The sequence below is a fragment of the Pipistrellus hanaki genome, assembly GCF_964339955.1.
Source record: "Pipistrellus hanaki genome assembly, chromosome: 19".
NCBI lineage: Eukaryota > Metazoa > Chordata > Mammalia > Chiroptera > Vespertilionidae > Pipistrellus > Pipistrellus hanaki.
The window spans coordinates 3,839,008-3,863,953 of record NC_140521.1 but is presented as its reverse complement, the minus strand read 5'-3'; the positions used below and the strand labels follow the sequence as shown (position 1 = coordinate 3,863,953).

Sequence of the window (24,946 nt, the reverse complement as noted above, 5' to 3'; positions counted from 1 at the left end):
CAAATTTTTACTTAGCATATATTTTAAGCCAAATACTGTATTAACCAGTATATTAAAACAATCTAATGCTGCAAACATTTTCAAAACTATAAAAAAAATGTCTAATGAAACTGTCATCTACATGTTTAGGTTCATTCAAAAATATTCCTTTTCGGAGATAAAAATTGAGTTCTGCTTGACACAATCTCATTACTATGAAACAATACTAGCTTTCCACTATATGCCATCAATATGCCTTAGTGTCTCCGTCACTCGGCAAAGATGACAATTGGTGTACACTTTCAGCCCAATCTTCCTAAGAGCTCATTCCTCAAAAATCAATGTTCCTCAGAGTGAAGCCAATCTGTTTGGACCTTAGAACTTCTCCATCCTCCACTAGTTGAATCCATTGGTTTTCCAGAATGCCAATTGGCACAGGTAGAATAACAGAGGAAAAAACATCTAAATTAGTGTCTGTCAGTTTCTCCCTCTCTCTTTCCTTTAAAAACAAACATTTGTATTGATTTCAGAGAGAGAGAGAAACATCGATGATGAAAATCATTGATTGGCTATCTCCTGCACACCCCCCACTGGGGATCTAGCCCAAAACCTAGACATGTGCCCTGACCTGAATTGAACTGTGACCTCTTGGTTCATAGGTCAATACTCTACCAATAAGTCACACCAGGTAGACTCTTTCTTTTTAACTCAACATATCTTATAATGCTCCTCTTAAAAATGTTATACACACAGCCTACAGTTAGATCCATAATTCCTGTTATAAAATATTAGAATGTCTACTTAATGTCTTTGTTTACTTGAATATTTCTAGATGGTATATTGGTCCAAATAAACAAATCAATTTACTACTAGAGATATTACAATTTAGAGGTATTTAGACTATCTTAGAACTACAAAAACCAGAGGAATCCTCGGGTAACTCTAAAATGTAGAAATGTCGATCATTTGCCCAAGCTCCTATAGTTAGTTAATGCAAAATTCAAAAATGTAATCTAGGTCCACAAACTTCCAGGCCAGTAGCCTTACACCATTCTATTCTGGTTCATTGTCTGCTACTGACAGTGATTCTTGATCTCCTTTGTCCACAATATATAATCTCTCCTAGGGCTACTAAAATAGAAATTCACTTCTATGGAGATGAGCACAAAATTTTGAGAAAATGCCAAATTTAACCAAGTTCTAAGAACAAATTGTTACTACCTAAAAATGTCATTTTATTTCTTCTTTGTGCTCTGAAATTTCTTTCCAGTAGGTAGATCTAGGGAAATATGAAAAATCTACCCTATTACTTATTTCCTAGAACTAAATTTAGGTTTAACTATCACATTGTGAGAGAAAAATGGGAACTATCACTGACATTAGACAAATGCACAAGCTGGCCATTGCTTTCAACAGTATATAAAAATCATAGTGTAACTTTTGTTTTTAATAAAGATGGTATTTCACATTTTTAAAATGAAAAATATATACAATCTTAGCCAAACTGATAACCTATCAATTCTCAATACCGGAGTCTAAAGATTTTGAAGGCTAGAAATGTTCTATTTTAAGTACGTGTCAGGCCAAACACTTTGATCACACTTACCTCTCATGGGAGACTTCATGGCAGCTTCTACCATCCCCACCAGAAGCTGGAGACTCTTGGGGTCCTGAGCCAGTCCGGATGCGAACGCTGCCAGCGCATCGGCATGACGTCCGAGGTACTGGAGGGCAACACCCTGTCGGAAGTATGCCTGAAAACGAAGAAAATATAATGCAATCTGTTATACACCGTGCTCCATCAAGGCTGCCGCTGATTCTTTATCAGAACAATGGATCAGTGGAACTAGGACTGAGATGGTCTTAATTCAAAGACCTACTCATAGTTTGTAACCAAATCTGATTTCTTCCGGTAGCATACTTCTCTCTCACAAATTATAATTTATTCTTTTCAATTCTAGAACACATAAATTTTATCACATCCTTTGGCATTTTAAAAACGTTTCTTATCCCACCTTAAATAGCATAAGCTCCTCAAGGACAGGATTTTGGAGATTTCTTTTTATCTCACCAAAGTATGTGGTACAGTGCAGGACAAATGAGAAACACTCAAATTCCACTTATTTTGTATTTTCCCCATTTATGTAATTAATGGGGAAAATAAATGTGATTATTATTAAGGCAATTTTAATGAGTAACATAATATGGTCATATCTCACATAGTGTTTCAGACATAATATTTAAAAGCTGTTATCTAAAATATATGTGCTTTGCTTAGAAACAAAATCAGGTTGTTTTTGTATACTTTAATTGGATTAGTTTTAAAACTAACATCATCAGTTGTTGATTGTAGGAGAACATCCCTCCTTCTAGTTAATTGAAGAGTGCCAAGATGTTAATAAAGTTTAGAATAGTCTTAAGGAAATGAAGTTTGTTTCCAAGCACGCAGAGACAAAACAAGTAAATGAACAAAGTATTACGAGTATTTGACCAGCAAAGGACCTTGTACCTGATTAAATAACACATAAAAATGGCATATTAATTCATTCACTGTTTATGTAACATCTGCTTCTAAAATTCTTAGCCTCCTATGTAACTTAAACATTCTTACAATACTACATCCTTATAACACAATTTTAACTTTTCAGTCCAATATACTTTGAGTTGTCACAAATTGTATTCATGAGATGTAAATGAAGTTTCAAGTAACTTCTAAAACTACTACTCACTAAACTTAACACATAATTTTATAATTTTATACCTACATGTATACACACACAGAGAGATTGAGCGAGAGCACATTTAATGTTTATAAAACATATTTCTTTGCCTTATTTCATTTTTATAACTAACCTTTGAGATAATTTAAGATAGGCAATACTATTCAGTGTTTCCATTAAGAAACAATCCATAAGCAGAATGAATGCTCATTGATTATTACAGGCTATTCAGACTCTATTTCAGTTTAAACTATCAGCAGCTGTTAAAACTCAGACCACAGTAAGACACTAACCTGTAATGTACTTTCATTACTAATTCATAAGATCACTTCCTTTCACTGGACTCAGCCACTGTTTTTACCTTTAATGTGTTTTATAGACATTTTTCACTATCCTTTTCAATTTCACATTTTAGGTGGTTTCTAAAATCTGAGGGGTAATATATGCAACATTAAAACTAAAAATAACTACAGTTTACATAATCTTAGAAATACTATATAAAGCCAAATTAAAAGAATTTATTTTTTTATATATTTTATTGATTTTTTTACAGAGAGGAAGAGAGAGGGATAGAGAGTTAGAAACATCGATGAGAGAGAATCATCGATCAGCTGCCTCTTGCCTACTGGGGATGTGCCCGCAACCAAGGTGCATGCCCTTGACCGGAATCGAACCTGGGACCCTTCAGTCCGCAGGCCGATGCTCTATCCACTGAGCCAAACCAGTTTCAGCAAGAATTTAAATTTATTTATATAATATGTACATGCCAAATACCTGTACACTTTAATTATAATTTATGGAGAGAGACAAAAAATGTTTTTAGTTACTGATTCAGTATATTTTTTAAATGTATGCGGCAATCATATGACAATATATGTAAGTCAAATCATTATAATGTATAACTTAAATCTATTCAATGCTGTGTGTCACTGGTATCTCATTAAAACTAAGAATACACAATAATCTTAATAGCAATGGCTTTTGATAACTTCTTGCTTATTTAGAGCAAAACTTTATTATTCATTACTTCACTGAGAGAACAACTGACTTTCCTGCCTGCCAACAGAAATCATTGAAAAATGGGATATATTTACTTTTTCGTCAGACGAAGTTGTGTTAAATGCCAGGATGGTATCAAGTTCACACAGCAGTTAAATGTGGGCGTGCACATTTTGTTTTCTTAGGACACTCACTAATTAGATGAGAAAAGGTATGACTGAGCCATGTCACCCACAATCCTGGCTTCCTTCCTTTGGGGGAGGATTTTGAAAAGAGGCAGAGAAGGCTTTCAAAGGCCTCCATTAGTCCTCCCTCATCCCCTTTCACAATCGCTAACACGGCTTCACATGATTTTTCTCAGTCACAAGCTTAGTTTATACCCCTGCCAAGATGCATAAGAAGCCAAACTCTGCCAAACCCCTGTTCCTAACTCAGAGTAGGGCTCTCCCGACTTCTTTCCATGCAATATTCATTGCATGTGCAAATAGCTGAGTAAAAATTAGTTTTTGATACTTCTGTGAGAGGTATGCCACTTTAAAGTTCAAGTGGATGATAATATAACCTAGATTGTGGGTTAATGTAACAGAATAAGAAGAATTCAGCACAGTGCCTGACAAAAGTATTCAGTAGAATTAGCTATTTTGATTATTAGTGAAATAAGAAAAGAACCTTAATCAGAACACATAATTACAAAGCAACAGAATGTAAGAAATCCAACAGATATTTTACTATTCAGTGTATTATTCAATTCCTATTGCTGCTCCATTTGCTCATCTCTTTGCTCCATAAAAGACTACTGGCAACTGGGAAACCCACTGCTGTAGGCTCCCGGACAAAAACCGGAACCACCCACGAGGAGAAATGGAGCTATCAGGCCTTGGGAGATGCAGCAGCCACCCACAGGGTCCTCTGTCAGCCTCTTCCAAGGCAGCCGAGAGTCACAGCTGCTTCAAGAAAACTGATGTAATCTGCTCTCGCCTATCTGCTTCACCCTATTGATTCCCGCTACTAATTTTTCTGTTCCTCAGAATCAGAGGTCTCCCAGGAAGCCGCTTCATCTGGGAGAGGGGGGCATTTTGATCACTCAGGATTGAGCAGAGGCAATATATGTGCAGCATGCCGAAGGAAGCAATATTAAACGCGTGGTGCCCAGCCAACCTCAGAAATATTATATATCCCCCTGTCTACGCGCCCCTCCCCCCACACATACACCACATCCTGGTCACTGGTTATGTGGCAGTTGGAGAAAGAAAGGCAACATGAATTGGCCATCAAGAGCACCTCTGCCCTGAGAACAATGGTTTTAACCTGAAGCTTTAGCCAAGAAGAGAAACGTATAGGGAGCTAGTTAGCACACTGGACTAAAGGTAGATTTTCAAGTGTTCCAGAGTCATTCATTTGTTTTTTGTTGCTCCCCACAAAAACCCTCAGTGATCATTCCACACATGCTACTGAATTGTCACCTCACAAATTCAACTGCGTTACAAGTTCCTTCCTTCTCCAATTAATATTCCCTAAAAATCTACAGCGCCAGGCGCCATAAAACAGAGGACGCGTGCTCTCAATGTGCTCACAATCGAGAAGGGAAGAATATAAAAAGCTGGAAATGTATTGACTGCTACCTGTGGAGCTGCTTACTAGTAAGATTTTGTAATACGTAAGCAATAATAAAAATGTAACAGATGACTGAAGTATTTATACCTGTTGTTAAAACTGTCGGTGTTTGTTCTTTATTGAGTGGCCATTCTTCTCACCTCAGAGAGGTTGCCATAGATTAAATGTGTGTGTCCTTCCAAAATTAGTATGTTGAAACTTAATCCTCAATGGAATGGTCTTTAGAGGTGGGACTTTAGGGGAGTAGGTCATGAGGGTGTAGCCCTCTGAATGGGATTAGTGCCCTTATATAATAAAAGAGACCCCAGCAAGCCCTCTCTCTCCTTCCACCGCGTAAGGACACAGCAAGAAGATAGCTACCTATTAACCAGATTAAATAAGGTTCTTGGGCCTACGTGGAAAAGAAGACAAAAATATATTTGTCGAAACATGAAACAGCCCTTCCTCTCAGTGTCCTTCCTAAAACACGTATTAGAATTACTACAAGATGTCCTGATACCTATCTTAGAATCAACAAGAACCCCGTCTCACAATACCCATCCTGGACTGCACAGAATCATGAGTCTTAGTGCATATATGTATGTGTTTTATTTTCCAAAGCCTTTCCCAGCTATCATTTGTTGAACTACTATCTGTGCCCAACCCTGTGGTAGGTGCTTCCCATAGTTTATCATTAACCCTCACAATATTCTGCGAGAAGTTCTTCTGATGACTACTGCAAAATAGAGGTGATTACGAAACCTGCTCCAAATCATCCAGCTACAAAGAGACAAACCTACTGCCAAACTCTTTCTGCTATTCCACATTATCTCTTTGATTAAAAAAAATTAATGGTATGCAATTAACCTCTAAATCAAGCCTTTTGTCTGGGAATTCTTGCACTTGTAAAATTCAACCTATGGAGGCAGAAATGAAGGAAAATCAGAAATGACACAGAAAATTTATGAACGTGAATATTTAATCTCTATTCCATTAGCAACCGTTGATTGTGGAACAATTTTTAATGAATTGGATGGAAGGAAAATTCATTTCATTAACCTTTCATAAAAATGTATTATTATTGAACCAAACAGGCCACTGTACTTGCAACTCAGTTCGATGTTAATTAGATTACAGGTTTGAGGCTTTAAATCAAAGAGAAACAAAAGGAGCCATCAGGATGCTTCTCGGCCAATGTTGCTTGTTTGCTGGCTAAAATGAATTTTTACCTGCAATACAATTTACTATGCTTCTTTCATTTTGTGACATTTTCAAGTGAATTTTCTCTTGCTTCTATTTGCTGACACTTCACATTAAAAATAAAACCAGAAGAATCAGCAAGGAGCACATTCTTCATGTGTTTTACCTGCTCAGCTGGGAGCAATCATTCCTATCTCTCCAGAAAACTATACTTCTATTTTTACTAGTCTGTCTTATTGTATGCTGAAAGCACATGCAAGAGATTGGAGGCTATTTTAGAAAACACCATTATTTAGTTTGCAAGCCAGAGTCAGAGACCCAAATGGCCTCAACATAATGTTCTAACCAAATCTGCAGCTGTGAATTGCTTTTCTCCCAAGTGCTGCTTTTGGCACATTTGATATCAATTTCTAAAAGAAATCTGCTCTCAATCCTGATTGTTTCATATCACATCAGCTATTTCTTTTCGCAAAATTAGTTTTCAGTGAATTGTATCAAAAGTGTTAAGGTAACATATTTTTTAATTAGAAATTTGATAAGAAGATAAAGGAATTAGAAATTTGATAAGAAGATAAAGAAAAGGTGAAATGACAACCAAGAGTTAAATAACTAAGCAGTATCATTTCCTAGCACTGGAGGGATTCCCAATGGTGAAGTACATGTCAGACTATAAAATGTGTGTACCATAATCTGGAATTTCTCATCTAAACTTTCAAAATAAACAATGAAAGAAGTTTATGAAGTCTCCAAAAGCAATGGTTCTGAACTTCCTAAATCTTATGCCTTCATTCTATGGGATATGGCATAGGAGAAATATAAAGTTGTGCCAAGAAGAAAACCAAGGGAATTTCCTGAACATTCTCCAAGAATCATCTGGCTTCAGCATGAGTTCGGTGCACCTGTCCTACCAACCCTCCCTTCGCACACATAGCCTGGTCTTGGGGAATATGGTAAGGCCAGAAGCAAAATAGAAAAAAATAAGAATGAGCAAAAAGAATTGTGGATTCAGAAAAACACTGAAGTCAACAACATGGGAATTAAAGGATCCTAATTCTAACTATTAGAAAAATCACTTGGCATCTTACCTCCCATAATGTAGATATACCCAAACTATGTCAGATTAATGGAAACCTACTCCCTCTAAAAGCAGTCTATCAGGAATTATTACCGTAAGTGCTATACTAGTATATTGGGATATGGGAGTTCTACATAAGGCTTTCTTGAGCAGATGAAATTCTACCATTAGTGATTCACTCCTTGATCTTTCTTAGCTTCCAATCTCTCAACTATTGCTTTTCTCATCCAATTATAATTCAAATGTGGGTCTGTGAAGGGCAAAGCCATAAAGTAACATAATGCAGAGAGCGGACCTAAGCCGGCAGTCGGACATCCCTCTCACATAGTCAATAATACTTGAATAACTATGTATGATGTTAGATGGGTGTGAGATATATAGGAAGATCACTTAGGAAGTTACATAATGTCTAATCACTGGAGTGTTCACCTAATATTATAATGTATGCTGTCATTGAAAATAAAAATAATTTTTAAATAAAAAGAAAATCATTTTTAAATAAAAAGAAAATCAAAGCTCTTTTCACCTACATCATGTTGCCTCTCCACTTCCAAAGAGTCTCCTTTCTCCATAAAGTAGATAAATAGGTAGGTAGACAGGTAGGTAGGTAGAGAGATAAACAGATTTTTAAAAAATAACTAAATCACAAAAACATAATAAAAAGGACTTGATAACACGTGCAATTGATATATGCGCTATTTCTCTGTCTGTGTACATCCGGGGATCTTATGTACTTCTAAATAGTCACATCATATTGCTGACACATGTTCAGTGATTACATTATCATCCTCATAATACTATAGCCCCTTGATGCCAGGGCTTTCTCTCAATCATGAGCCAATCTAGCTTTCCCCTCTGAGGCATGAAAAGAAAATGACTTTTATTTTATAGATGGAAAACTAAGGTAAACAGAGGTTAAAGTTCACAAGGTCTGCCTCTGAGTCCCTTATAGTTGTTCTGTTTTGTACATGCTATTTACAGACTTTAATCCTGAAAGGGTCTATGCCAGGGACTCAGGTTTCCCGTTTTCTTTCTTTGTTTCTGTTTTCTTAAGTAGTTATTTATGTGGCTGTCCTCCTAACTAAATGGACCAATCTGGGCATAAACCATTTTCTCATTTTCTCTGCTCATAGGAAGGAATGGCTTATTTCAGCACTGCAGATAGCATCTTGAGGTCTCAAGAGGATGACAAATTGAAACAGTCTCTTTCTTGCCTAACATTTCTTACCCAAGAGTCAAGTGATGATGTTAAGGAACAAATCTCTCTTCTCCTGACAATTTGCACTTATTTTCTTAATAGCCCTGCTAAGATTCAATGGGTTTCAGTTTGCTTAGAGCCTACTTAGTGCCTGTCAACAGGCACAGGAGCTTTCATTCATCAGGGTAATAGTCCTATTGGTGATGCGTTCTTATGAAATGATGGCAGCAATTCCAAAAAGGAAACGGTGGAGATAGGGCAGATGAATTTCCTTTCAAAAAAGCCATCAGGATAGCACAGCAGTTCCTCCACACCTAGAAACTTAATAAATTATTTTGATTAAGCAATGGTCAGATTTTTATTTGGGTATAATATCAATGTACTAAAAAATTACCTATTCATGGGGATTATCTATATTTTACAAAAAATCATTTGAAAACAAGCACAACCACCAAATACAAATGCGTAGCTCTATCAATAAATCTAGGTCTTGGTATTCATGCATAAAGAGTGACATTCACAGACAACTGGTGCCTCAGTTGGCTAAATAGTCCCAGATCAGTTAATGCTCTTCTTTGACTTATTAGGGTCTCTTACACCATAAATTCTGGCATGCTATTTGACAGGTACTTTTTGTGCATGATTCCACACGTTCTTCCAAAGATCACAAATTGCTACCATCGTTCCCTTCATCATTTAAAACTCTCTTTCTATAAAACTTCTATACTTTTAATCTGACTTTGTCTAAATAAAAACATTTTCTACTATTATTTGTTGACAAGTTTTAAAGTACAGAATCAAAATTATTTTATATTTTTAATTAAATTCATCTTTGGCATTTTTTTCTGTAAAGGTTTCACCTTTTATCAGGAATGTGTTATCAGCCCGCACCGTTTGGCTCAGTGGATAGAGTGCCAGCCTGTGAACTGAAAAGCACATCCCTGGATTACAGGTTCGATCCCCAGCAGGGGGCATGCAGGTGGCAGCCAATCAATGATTTTTCTCTCGTCATTGATGTTTCTATCTCTCTCTCCCTCTCCCTTCCTCTCTGAAATCAATAAAAATACATATTTTTTAAAAAGAATGTGTTGTCAAATGGAGTATACAGATGTTGGATTATAAAGTTATACACCCAAAATTTATATAATCTTACCCCAATAAAGTACCAGAGGTATATACAAGAAGAAATAATATCAGATTTCAAAAAGTATGTATGTAATCAACTTGGGGATATATATATATATATATATATATATATATATATATATATAAAAGCTGCCCACTCAATAATTTAGGATTTGTTTTAGGACAACATATAAACAAGTACATGTAAAAGCTAAATATGGGTCTTTCTCAACTATCACAGGAATTATTTTTTACAAGTTCATTATCAAGTCAATTATTAATAATGTTTTAAGCATTTTTCCATAAAAAAGAAATTATGCTATAAAGGTTGGTAATATTATCCACCCAATTCACAATGACCTAGTTCATACATAATGTCACTGGTTTACAGGACTAGCAATATTACAGAAAGGAGAAGAAATGGAACTGATACATCTGTTAGTATATGATAAGCACTTTTACATAAGTAATGTTATTTACTTTTAATCCGACCAAGTAGATTATTATATCTCCCTTTAAAGATAGGGATGCTGAGGCTGCTAAAGGTTAAATAACTTGTCCAAGGTAATAGCTTGTAAGTGACAGAACAGAGATTCAAATCCAGAACCATCAGGTCTGAAGCCAGGTCTCCACACCTATAACATGCCGCCTCCCTTTAAAACAGTCTTCATAAGGGAGCACAAATGAACAAAATTAACAGAAAAGGAGTTCTTCAAAGGCAGGGATCATCTCCATACACTATAGCCGACCCTGGAAATATAATCTGTGCATCAATAAATATTTATTAGAAAAAAAAGAAAAAATATTTATTAAAAATGTCCACACCATTAGCATACCTTCTCTCGTTCTGCTTTTCCTAAATTATCAATCCTGACCGCTTTCAAATACATTCCTTGAACTGAGTGTCTTTCAAAAATCTCAGTTTTCTCCTGAGACACTTTCCTGTCCTTAGACACTTAAATCCATATTGGCATTTTTTATGTGGCTCAGCATGCTCCCTAGCCAGGACAGATATGAATTTAACCCACAAAGCTTTTCCCATAATGCTCTTGGATCCGAGTTTGAAAAAGATGCACTGCCCCATGGGGAGAAATTATCCAAACTAATATCAATGAAGTGGATTTATCCTGTCCAGAGAGAATGCAAATGAACTTGGTTGCATCAACTTTCTGAAACCACTTCTAAAGTAAATTAAGAGACCCATTTCATGTTGTTTGAAAGGAATGTTGGCTGACATTTGCAAATGAGTCCTCTACAAAGAAGTAGCTCTAATTCTGCAGCTTATCATTTCAAATGGTTTTAGAGATGAATATTCAGATCCCACATCAATTTTTAATATAATGGAAAAAAATCCCAAAAGCTTAAGAACTAGGTTCCACTTCATAAGCTGTCATTTTTTCTACCTTCTTTCAGGATACATTAATTTTTTAATAAGTAATTTTATATAGGTCCTAAAATGCATTTTTAACCACTACAAGTTCAAAAATGATGCACAAAGCCTCTAATTTAATTGATACCTTATGTAAAGAATCCTTGTTTATTATAAAATTGTGGCCATAATTAAATAAAAATATTAAAGTAATGGAAATATAAGTTCTGAAATTATTACATTAAAAATCTTCGGGGAAAAAAAGATAAATCATTTTCTTAAGTTCCCAGATGAGTACTTTTAATGTCCTATACCAACCGTGCTGATTATTTTCAAAATTATCCTGAATATTATTAATGGCAAATGTTAAACTACCAAATATTCTGCAATATTGATAAGTACTCTCTGAAGACTTGGCTCAGCAATTGCAATGCATACACTTTGTGAAACAGGAGAACCAGCTGTATTTCAAGAAAGAACAATATTTTCACTGCCTTCAGCACAACTGGCTCAGAGCAATGAAAGAGAAACACTTTGTTTTTAAAATATATTTTATATCCAGATTTAAATGCCTAATTAATCCTGATAATTAAATGCAACCACTAACCACTTTCTTTGCGAGATCTCTTTTACATTTCCACAAACTCTGGAATTTAATGGAAATCATTGTGTCATTATGGCCAAAGTAATAAATGCCTATTGGTCAATGAGCTCTGAACCTTAACAAGCAGTTAACTAATTCGGTTGGAAATAAGACCAATAGTTCTAATGGCATTCTAATTTCACTGCGAGAGACCAGCCTTATGAACTATAGCTGGTTTTCATGAGCTCTTCCTACAGCAAAGAACAGCAATTTAAATGCAAAAGACATGCATTTGAAATTCAAGTGCTTACACTGATTTTGCCGGGTCAGAATAGGTCCTTCTTAAAGAAATATTTAAGTGCAATAGGCAGAGCCAAGGCAAACAAAAATAATAGGCTTTTAAATTATAGACGCTCAATTGAGTCTATTTGAAAATCATTCGAATTTTCTTTAGCTAATTTTAAACAATCTGAATTTTTTTTTTTAAGTAGACAAAAGTAACAACTGTAAAAACACCTTGCAATAAATATAAAAAGGGAGGCTCAGAAAGTTGATCTCTTCCTGCTGTCTCATTCGTTCATCCTCCCCTGAGAGTGAAGGCCTCTAGATTTCAACATAAATAGATATAACTTGGTATACAGGTATCAGTATACTTGAAATCAAAATAGTCTGGAGACATCAGTATCCACTCCAAACCTGATCCTTTCAGCTGTCTGGCTCACATTTCAACAGCAGAGAAAGCATTTCAAGCGATGAGGTAAGAATGTCCCTTTGCCCTAGGATGCTAGGGCATCATTCTATATGAAGATGAACTGCGTTATGTTCTTTGTTCTGCTAACATTCAATTACCTGATCATTTTGTGCCTCTAGCCACACTTCTGTAAAAACTACACCTCTTAAATTACATATTTGAGCTCCTTATTCCAAATGACATTTAATTTAAAAAGCATTTACATGCCACATTTAAAAATCCTTATGCTTATTCATCACTTACTTTGTCACTTATGGTAAACGAAATTTAAGTTCTTGTACCAAACTTTGGCATAATCTTGTACCAAACTTTTGACAAATCTGAAGAAAATAAATTACTATATTTTCCAACCTAAGTTCAATTATCACATTTTCTGCAAAGCCTAAGCTTAATCTTCCTGATAACACACTAATTAAGACAGTAATAATATATGATAGTGAACCAGAACACTGGACAGAAACCTTGGGCTAAAACTAGACTTATTACTGACAACCTATGTGAATTTCAATTACTTTTCTCTCTGGGCCTTAACCCCCATCACTTCTAAAGGGAGAGTTGGGGTTAAGTGATCTCTTAAGGTTCTTTATAACTGTAACATTCTAAAATCCTATGCTATGAAATTCTATCTTCTTTCATTATTTATAGAGTGGCTAACTGCTGAGGATCCCGAATTTCTCCTTAGTACATTCACTATCGTTTGGAGCCTTGTGGTTACCACTCTTGGTTTCACTTCACCGTCTCCTTTTCAAACATCTTTTTCCTAAAAAGAAAGCCTAACAAGGGTTTTGGATAAGAAATCTGCTACCACTATCCCCACAAAGCAGGGCAAGCTTTTCCTTTTAACAAAAACACTTGCGATTGGCAAAAAGGGTGTGAGCCAGTCCATTTCTTTCCATGTGTTAATGAGTCGCCTATTGCCAAATGGAACTCTCCTTAATTCCAGACCAGCAAACACCATTTTCTGATGAGGTGGAATGACAAAGTACTAATTAGAAGGAACCTAATCTGAAGTCACAATTTGCCTTAATTGGAAGTTACTACAGTGATTATTAACAAGTCACATTATCATTAGACCAAAGAAAATGTCAAAATTGATTTATGCATTCAGGAGTCTCTAATAAACAGGGTCTACATTCAAGGTCCTCTATGAAATGACCAGAGTAAAGAAAATAACACTTTACAGGTTAATGAATGTTCTGAAAATATCACATTTTTTATTGCTCAGATGCCTTTTTCCAGTATTAAATATACCCTGAAATACTGAATTAAGAGAAAAATATTTTAAAATATCTTTTTAAAAAAATACATGTAGCATCTTTTAGAAGCCTAAAATAATCCCTATGATTAATGCTCTGAGGATCTTAAGATGCATCTATATCTAAGGTCAACTGGCTTATTAAGTTGAACTGAAGATAAAGGCAAACAAGCTCAGCAGCATGACTCAGTGATTGAGCTATGAACCAGAAGGTCACGATTCGACTCCTGATCAGGACACATGCCTGGGCTGTGAGCTCCATCCCCAGTAGGGGGTGTGCAGGAGGCACCTGATCAATGATTCTCCCTCATCATGGATGTTTCTATGCTTCTCTCCCTCTCCTGTGCTCTCTGAAATCAATATGTATATTACTTTTTTTAAAAAGAAAAAGAATTGTGGTATTTGGAGACCAATACATTAAAACAATAGAGGAAAAGCTGCTCAGTTAATTGCAAAGTCATAATAACACGGGTAAATTTCATGTTTCTTTTGGAATTTGTCAGACTTCTGATTCTTAAATTTTTTGCAATTTTGAACTAGCTCAGCTTAATGTTAGCAAATTTTGGCATGTATTTGTACTCTGAATACACTTAAAACATCTGTAATAAAAAGTAATCTATCTTTTGTTTATGTGTGTTAAATGTCCTAATTGCTGCATATGGTCTGGATTAGAGAGCTGTATTCTCAGAACATAATGACCATGATAATCTTATCCTATACAGTAGGTCCTCTGGTTACATCGGAGATCCATTCCTACGGTGCAATGTAATGCAATTTTCGCCGTAAGTCGGAACTCACCTACATAAGCACTCACGTGGAGCACCTACACAGCAGTAATGAAGTGAAACAGTAAAAAAAAAAAATTAAAGATAATAATTCCTGACCTTTACTTGTGGTAAATACAGTAAATAATAACAAACATAAAGCACATATGTACATACATCGAAATGAAGGAAAAAATTTATTTATTTTTTTTATAAATAAATGGGAGGTGGCAATATAACCATGAAACGACATATATCAAGTCTGACATAACACGAGGACTGCCCGTACATATAAAACAGTTATAGCTTTATCTAATAGGACCATCTCCAAAATGTATTCCATGAAATTGTTTAAATACAGAATAAAATCCTATATAACAAAAGCCTAATATGCTAAGTGTCCAGTTGGCCAATTGTCTGTTCAAACAATCAAATCGTAATATGCTAATGATATGCTAAGGCTGCTCAACCACTCGCTATGAGGTGCACTGACCACCAGGAGGGGCAGAAACTCCGACTGGTAAGTTAGCTTGCTGCTGGGGTCCAGCCAACAGGGACTGAGCGAGATGGGCCAGACACATCCTGGAGTCCTCCTATGATCCCTACCTGGCTAGCCAACCTCCCGTGTTCCTCCCTGGCCTCGATGGTGCACCAGTGGGGTCCCTCAGCCTGGCCTGCGCCTTCTCGCAATCCGGGGCCCCGTGGGGAATGTCGGAGAGCCGGTTTCAGCCCGATCCCACAGCCAGACCAACGGACCCCACTGGGCATGAATTCTTGCACCAGGCCTCTAGTGCAATATAATAGAGATCTGACAGAAAAACCTGGATGGGAAAATCACATGTGACTTTAAAAGTTTTTGATATTAAGGAATAACAATGTTCTCAGTCTAATTGAAGAATTCCAATGGGTTCCTTTCATGGAGCACAGGTAAGTTCTTTTGGTGAGATTGTAGAATATGGCACTAGAGGTGAATATAATTTAATTTGGAACATGTGCAAACATCTATAAACATCTATTGGAGTCTGTTCTCTTTTCAGGAACATTTTCACTGAGTTATGTATTCTGCACACCGATACAGCTGCTCTACAGCTTTCAATGCTGATGTAAAACTAGCTTCTACCTACTTAAATAGTAAAATCTTGGAATAACCCAGTGTTCTAGTATTTTTAACTTCCTTGGGAGCTTACAAAAGGATAAAGAAAATAATCCTTTACTTCAACATTAAATAAATATGGTTGTTTATGCATGAACATAACCACATATGTATATATGCACTATTATGCTTTAGCAATATTATAAATTTCAATAGAAAAAAATAGCATTTACTATTGTAAAACAGCCTTAGCCATTCTACTAGTCATGTGGCATGAGGTCTATGCCTGTGAAAGAATGAATACCAATCCTGTGATAGGTAGTCCAGCAGTCTAGTGTGGTGTCTCACAGCATAACACAGACATTAGACTATATTCAAAACAAGTGGCTTCAAGCTGTGTCTTGAAGGAGACCCACTGACCACAGAGAATAATAAAACATACATACCCTGAAGCAAGATTACCAATAAAATAACAGCAAATTCAAACAACCTTTCTTTAAAATAATATCAACTCAAAATTTCATCAGCTTTCTACTTGATCCAAAACATTTGGTATCAAAATCTTTTTGAAATATGCTTAAGAATTAACTCATGACAGCCCAGCTGGTATAGCTCAGTGGTTAAGTACAGACCTATGAACCAGGAGGTCACAGTTTGATTCCCAGTCAAGGTACATGTCCAGGGTTGCAGGCTCGATTCCCAGTTTGGAGGGCGGGGACGGGGGGTGGGGGGGTGCGCATGCTGGAGGCAGCTGATCAATGATTCTCTCTCATCATTGATGTTTCCATTTCTCTCTCCCTCTCCCTTCCTCTCTGAAATCAATAGAATAGTTTTTAAAGAAGAATTCACACATAACAAATACCTTGTTGCTAGTATTGAGCCATGATATCACCTGCCAAACTCAAGAATCTAAAAGCACTAAGGAAATTGTAAGGATGAGTCTCTAAAATACTGAAAGTCTAGAATGTTAAAGGAAATATAACTAAAAAAATAAATCCATCCTTTAATTGGTATTGTCAGTGATGGCGATTATTATAATTAACCATCTAAAGGAGCTTCAATTCAAACTTATAATCATTCTAATTCTAAACTCTGCATGAAATAAGATATAGCCCACCATTGGGATAGAGAAGTTTCCCGAAGGAGGAGAAAATGAGTCTCCCTGACCTTAATGAGGAGGAGGAAAGGAGGATTTTCCTCTCCTTTCATGTCCACAGCTGCTGGGAAGGCTCTGGCACAAACACTCACAGGTTGAATAAGGAGAAGAGGAAGGTGAAGAAAGGAAGTTATTAAGATTGACAGCCTTTACATATTGGACACTATATAAATAAGTGCTTTTAAACACCCTGAGACGTAAGAACTGCTCGTTCACTTTTTCCAATGATGAAGGGGAGCATCGGAGGGGCTGAGCGGCTTGTCTTCCATCACACACATTCCTTAAGCAATTGAGTTGGATTCAAACTCAGATCTAACTTTCAAAGTGCCTACTTTACATTGTAATATGCCGCCTCCTTGACTGAAGTTCTATTCGGTACAGTTTAGTCATAATGCCTTTCTGTATCAAAATAAATAACTTTAGCCAGCTGGTCATAATATCACAGGAACTGAAATCAAGAAGAAAAACCCACAACAGCCACAAATATTTGGAACCACAAAGGAATATGTCGTACTACAGCCAATAAAGTGCTGGGTAACAGAACTTCCAAAGCTAGACCCCCGAAATAAAAACTCTCAGGAAGGAAAGATACTGCCAAATGCTAATAATCACCCCCTAGAAATGGACTATTGAATCCTCAAGTCCAGAAGCTTCTCCTTTCCAGCCTTCTGTTCTCCTGTTTCCCCCGCCCTACCCTTCTCAGACAGCTGAGGACACTGAGCTAGTTGAGGTGCCGCAATGACCTTTTATGGATCTGCCTGAGCTTGCTCACAGAGCCCAAGGCAAAGCAACTTTGAGAGTTTGGCAGAGAAACTAATTTGAGTTGTTTTTTTATTTTTAAGAGAGAACATCATCACAAAAACATTAATGCTCCGGGTACATAAACAAGAAAAATTTCTTTTGAAGTTCATTTCTTTTTTCAGACTTTTACGAAATAGAAATCAGAACTTAAAACCCAGAAAGGCGCCCGGCTAGTGTGGCTCACTGGTTGAGCATCGACCTATGAACCAGGAGGTCAAGGTCCAATTCCAGGTTAAGGTACATGCCTGGGTTGCAGGCTAGATCCAGGAGAAGCATGCAAGAGGCAGCAGATCATTGATTCTTATCATTGATATTTCTGTCCCTCCATCTCCCTTTCTCTCTGAGGTCAATAAAAATAAAAAAATAAAAACAGAAAGGGATATTATATTGGTTTTTCAAAATCAACAAAGAATCATAAAACTATAGTGATTGAGGAGATCTTAAATAATTACCAATATATTATCTTTACTTCAAACAAAATTATATTAAAAGTATTTAAAATAATTGGAAATTCATCCCATGTTAAAACCTTCTCTCAGAAAAAAAAAATCAGCATTTATAGGCAATAAATCATTTTCTATAACTAATCTATTTATATAGGTTCTTATGAAATGTTCATGGTGCGAGTCAATGGTAGAGATGGTTTGTGTGGATGAAAGGAAAATAAACATTAAATGTCAGGCACTACCATGTTTTCCCGAAAATAAGACATCCTCCGAAAATAAGACCTAGCGCAACTTTGGGAGAAAAAATTAATATAAGACACTATCTTATTTTCGGGGAAACAGGGTAGGCACTAGCCTGGATGCTTTATACATATATGATTCAGTTTCTACAATAGTCTGTGAAACAGGTACTATTAGCCCATTTACTGAATAGAAATTAAGGATCAGAAGGATAAATTTCCCAAGGCTATACCATAATAGATGACAGATTTGGAATATGATCTTAGATCTAACTCTCCACATGTCAGTCCATAGTTCATCATTCTTTCTACCATACATCACCAACGCTGTCAAAGTGGGGTGCCAAAGGTTTGCATTGCTTTCAACCTGTGGCCTCAGGTTGTCAAAAGAAAATATAAAAGCAATAGATAACCTCTCGTCCTTGCCCACATGCACTGAGGCCCTCAAATCCTCTTACGTGGCCCCCGTCATAGCAGGGCAGAGGATAGCTGAGGGGCCAAGGGGAGAGATGATAGTCAGGACTCGCTGGGGCTCCCTGAGGGTACTAGGTACTGGCCTAGCCTAGCAGGCCTCCAGGTGTTATCTGAGCCAGGTTAGGCACCCGGATTTCCTAGAGTCCTTGGTATTAGCGCTCACCTGAGAGGCGGGAGGCTTCCCTGAAGCTTATGATCCAGATCCAATTCCCCATGTTTGAACCAGAGCGGGGCAGACCTCCACAGGCCATTGATATGCCCATTGTTTGGGGCTCACTTCCAAACATGTGGAGCTTTCACTCATGATCGAATGCTACTTAATAGTTATAGACTACTGCTAACCAATCGATGGCTTCTGATCCCATACTCCCTGCTCAAGTGAACACAAAGAAACGAAATGTCAGGCTCTTTAAACGTGCCAAGTGGAAATCAAAGGGAAACGCTGAAGGAGAAGTGGCAGCTCGGTGTTTCTCCCTAGTGTGCGTCCCCTGACGTTAACTCTTAAAAGAACCATCTTCGTCCTTTCCTGTTTGACATTTCCTTCCTGGCTCCAGCTGAAGTGGGCCCTGTGCATAATCACTGGTGAACTAAATGCCCACAAGACCACCTCAGATGACACACACAGTGCCCTGACACAAAAAAGCAAAATCAATAATCTGCTGCTCTGTGTCACATGGAAATCCTGACTGCTGTCAGCGTACAGGAGGAGGTGGCTTGGGGGTTGCAGGAGAGACAATTAGATCCCTTGGAAAAGCAGGGCAGAAAGTAATGAAACCTCCCCAAGTTCATTAGTTACACACACACACACACACACACTCACTCACTCACAGAATGAAAAGGCCATGTAGCCAGAGGTCATATTTTTCCAGCCTGCTAAATTGAAGTGACTGAAAACCTCTGTAATTACATAGGAACAGATGAAATTGTTATCTTAACTACATTGTAAATGCACTTTAAATGTCATAAGTTTTGATGCAATTTAATATTTTACATGGACAATGCTCAGTACAGTCACTGATTTTTTACCAAGCAGATGGGAACATAATCCATGTCCATTACCAAGACTGGAAAACGCCCATCCATCTGCCTGAGCAGCACAAAAGGGTTCTGCGAGAAAGCAAAGAGCAAAGCCGCTGACTGAGTTACAGATAAGAGCGCTATCAAGGAGCCCAAAGCCCGTTTCCATTTCGGCGCTGCCATTCAGTTCCTCTGTGACCTTAGGCAAGTCACAACTTCTCTGGGCCTCAGTTTCCTCTCCTGTGAAACAGAAATCAATAGTCCCTGACATATCAGTGTCACAATTTACTGGGACGGTACATTGAGATCAAATAAGTAAAGGTGTTCTGTAAATAGTCAGATACAATATAAGCAATTATTATAATTTATGCCATTATATATTTGGGACAAAATATGAAGACAGATCATTTCTTTCTGTAACCTAGAAAATATATAAATTAACTTTTCACTAATAGGTTAGTAAAATAAAGGGGGCCAGAAGGGGAATCTGGGGGCAAATAACATAATCTCAATGCTTTATTAACCCCCAGAATACCCAAAACGTCTAAAAAATTAACCCAGCGTTTTTGTTACAATGAAGAGAAGACAGTAATTTATCTTTAAGTACACCATCCTATGTATATCATCCACATGTACACTATGTACCTGGAAGGTTGAAAGAGTAAATAAATGTACTTATTTTCCTATCTAATTCATTAGCAGAGAGCAACATAAGCACTGGAGAGAAACAGATCCATTATCTCTCACCTTTCTTTGTCCCTTCCTACACACACTGTTATATGCAGTATAATAAAAGTATAGTATACAAACATCCCCTTGACTGGGAGTTGACCAGGAGTTGTCTGGGAGTTCGACCAGGGCACAGGGCTGGCCAGGGGAAGGGAGGGAGTATCTGGCCAGCAGCCAGCAACCACTAGGGACCCTACCAGTGCACAAATTTTGTGCACTAGGCTTCTAGTTGTTTATAACATAGCAACTACAGAAGGCTGTAAGAACAGTACTGCCAAAACCGGTTTGGCTCAATGGATAGAGCATCGGCCTGCGGACTGGGGTGGGGGTAGGGGAGGGCCTGGTTCGATTCCGGTCAAGGGCATGTGCCTTGGTTGCAGGCACAGCCCCAGTGGGGGTTGTGCAGGAGGCAGCTGATCGATAATTCTCTCTCATGGATGTTTCTGGCTCTCTATTCCTCTCTCTTCCTCTCTGTAAAAAATCAATAAAATATATATATTTTTAAAAAGAACAGTACTGATGTGGCAAGTTTAGACATTTACTGCATTCCAGATTATGCATCATTTTCTCATAGCTATATCAATTTATTTTCCTATTGTAAATTCTGTGCATCCAGCAGATTTACTAGCAATTTTAGAAATCAAATGTATTTTGTGAATAATTAATGTAGTAAGAAAATCTGGATCTTTATTTTGATTTCTAGTCTTTTTTTTCTTTTTTTTTTTAATCCTCAACAAGAATATAATTTCCACTGATTCTAGAGAGACAAGAAGGGAAAAAGGGAGGGAGGGAGAGAGAGAGAAAAAAATATTGATTGGTTGCCTCCTGTACACACCCCAACCAGGGATCCAACCTGCAACCTGGATATGTGCTAAGACCAAGAATTGAACCGGTAACTCTTCAGCACACTGGACGATGCTCTAACCAACTGAGCCACACTGGCTAGTGCTGATTTCTAATCTTTTTAAAGTACTAATAGTATTTCATTATCTTTTCATTAAAAAAAATTCTTTTCATAGTTTAATGTGTTTTGCTCAAAATCTCTAAATATTTGCTTTGAGATTAATCAAAGAATGGAAAGTTTTAGTTTTGATACAACATATTTTGAGGTCTGGATTAAATTAAACTGGAAGATATCTCACACTTTGAGCCGTACAGGAATCCACGGATAGAACTGTGTTTCTGTGTCTTATTATAATCATAGGCTCTACCAGACTGTTAAAGGGGTCCATTATTCTCTCTCTCTCTCTCTCTCTCTCTCTCTCTCTCTCTCTCTCTCTCACACACACACACACACACACACACACATACACACACTTGAGAATCCCTTAGATAGTGAAAAGCCATCACTATGCAATCAAAAACAAAGAGGGTAATACTATCGACAATAAAAAATGTATTTAAAAAAAATAAACCAAAATAAAAAATAAAGAGGGCCAGAGTTAATGTATCAATAGTGGAGAAACAGAAAATGATTCAAAAGGTATTTAGGAGACCCCCTTGCTCAACTAAAGACCTATGCACATACAGGAAACAGGTAATTTTCATAGCAAATACAGTTTGAGAATTAATGTTATAATCCTCAGGAAACATGTCTCCAGAGCGCTCAGGAAAGGACTGCCAACACTGTACCTAAAGAGTGTCCCCTGACAACCTGTATTCTCCAAACAAAAGAGCTCACTTCCATAACAAACAGATCTCGATTTTATAGGTGTAGAGAAGGCATCATTTAGCCCACCTAAGAAGAAAAATACTATCAATACAAAAAGAAGAACAGTATGTCTTAATATAGTCCTCGTTTCAGTGTTGGTCTCAGTTGATCTGAAGAATTCCATATGAGCTTCGAGAGGTGAAAAGCCTTTGTGAATAATTGAAGACAAAATAATGAAACCTAGAATGTCAGAGACATAATATAGTTTTGTAGAATTCATCATGGAGCTTTTAAATTCCCAAATACTACATGCTGAATAATTTATTCCTGTGTCAATATGGGGCCAGCAGATGTTCATTCGGAACCAATATTAACCCTCCTCAAGCTGCAGAGGAGGAAAACAGCTCTCTCTGCCTGAGATGGAAGGAGGCACTTAGTCTAACTGAGATTATCTTGGTATTTATGAGAAAATTAAAGCAGCTTTGGAAGTCAAGAAAAAAAAACACACTACTTAGTCGGCAATCTTTTATCAAAGTCTGCTTATAAAGATAAGGAGCTGAATTTCATGGGAAAACACAAATGGTTGATACAGAGGGAGCTGATAAGCACTGCTCTCTCCTTTCAAAGGGGTCCCTGAGGGCTTTTCACTGATTCTGTCTACGAATATCTTTAGTGACTTATTGATATTTACCTCCCTCTTCGGAGCACTAATTCCTGATGTAGTTTTGGTCTCTGTTGTGTTTTAGTTTCTGGGTATTCTATCCTCTAGGTCCCACCCTCTATTCATTCACTTTAATTAAAATAGGTTACATAGTTCATTTAAAAAGAGAAAAAAAGCCCTAGCCAGTTCAGTTCAGTGGATAGAGCTGAAAGGTCCAGGTCTGTTTCCATTCAAGGGCAAATGCCCTGGTTGTGGGCCCCAGCCCCAGCGTGGGGCATGCAGGAGGCAGCCAATCAATGACTCTCTCTCATCATTGATGTTTCTCTCTCTCTCTCCCTCCTCCTTCCTCTTTGAAATAAATTTTTAAAAATTAAAAAATAAATAAAAAGAGAAAAAGGCAGAAGAAAAAAAGTTAAGCAACAATAAAGTTTAAAGTCTCACTAATGGTCTATAAACTTCAAAACTGGAAATCAATGGCTTAGATGCTATTCATTCATTCACTCATTCAACTAGGTACTGAGTGCCAACCAACTCTGTACAATGTGACTAAGTGAGGGATGGAAAAGGGAAGATGTTTAATCAAAGATTCTAAAGAATTATTAGACAGGAACATATACATACACGTGTCTAGTTATTGGCAGAAGCTTCCAGTCAATATGGCAAAAATGGTGTACAGGGCTTCTGTGGAAAGACATGGCTCTTAATCTAAACACAAAAAAATATATGGGAATCCCCAAGTGCTAGAAACAAAGAGGAAATAAAGACAGAGGTGAGCAGGACTGAAGCCAATACAGCGCCGGGAAGAGTGAGTGTTGGGATCAATCCGTCGGGTTCAGCGGCTGGAGGGATGTGCTGATGCCATCTCAGTGAGCGGGGCGCAGGCTGAGGCCTCAGGCACGCTGCGCAGTGGACGGGAACTATCTGAATAAAACCAACAGTGGCCAAGGTCTGCCCGTGAAACAGGGGCTGGAAAAATTCCATCCAGAGTGGTGATGTAGATGGAACAATTTGCACCACAAGAATAAGACATAATTTAACAGACTTAAAGAAACTTAAAACAACTACATTTAAAATGTTGAAGGAGATAAAGGAAGAGAATAATAAGGTAAAAGAAAAAAGTGAGTATAAAAAATGACCAGGTATTTTTATTTTTAAAGAAATCAAATAAAAATTCTAGAAATAAAAGAGGGGGTACCTCACTCACATGGAGCAGGGAGCCTTGATAGGTAGTCTGAACAATACACAGTTGATAATTAATGTCTAGAAAGAATAATACAAGGAAATCACCCCAAATGCAGAAAAGATGGGAGATAAGTATAGGAAAAAGAAGTTGAGACAAGGAAGATGGAACAAACGGAATAAGCAGTTCAAAACACATCTAACCAGGGTTCCAGAAGAGATAGAAAAATGAGAGAAATATATAACTGCAGAATTATAAGCTAGAAGACATCTTATTTCACAAGTGGGAAAATCCCAGCCCAGAATCATCTTCAATCATACAGCTTGTTAGAGGCGAAGATGGAGGAATTCAGACCACCAGCTGCCCACTCTTCCATTACCCAGCACCTACCCAAAAGGAGAGCCCATTAAAAAGAAACCACGTTAGCCTAATTTATTTTTATTTTTATTTGTTAGCTATCTTACTATCTGAGTATTTAAGTGTGGCTGACATCGTGCTAAAATCCTAGTGTGTCGTTACATTTAATTTTCATAACAACCCTGTTATTATTTTCACTTTACAGGTAAGGAAACCGAGTCTCAAAGAGAAGTAAATAGCCCGAAGTCACACAAGTAGTGAATGACAGAGCCAGGATTCAAGCAAAGGTGTGTCTGCTTCTAAAAATCATCATCTTAATCACTATATGACTCTATAGTGATATAGCTTTAAAATAAAAAGTTACTCCTAAAAGTTACGCACAATGATCGCACAATGATCAATTTCATTGCATCCCAGTCTTACTATACACATAGAGGATGAGTTTTAAAAAGTATTATAGGTCACCCAAGTGTATTTTGTACTGTCATATATTGGCAACTACAGGAAGATTTTAAGAATTGTGTTTTCACT

General features: G+C 37.1%; 1 protein-coding gene across 2 annotated transcripts in view; it reads right to left on the bottom strand.

The window, feature by feature from the left end:
• TTC28 (tetratricopeptide repeat domain 28) overlaps positions 1–24,946 on the bottom strand; it is a 319,835-nt gene that overhangs the window by 178,974 nt on the left and 115,915 nt on the right. For both annotated transcript variants that reach the window (XM_084868121.1, XM_084868122.1), the window contains exon 3: positions 1,586–1,733. In XM_084868121.1, the coding sequence (XP_084724247.1) occupies positions 1,586–1,733 (148 nt within the window). The remainder of the gene's footprint in view (positions 1–1,585; positions 1,734–24,946) is intronic.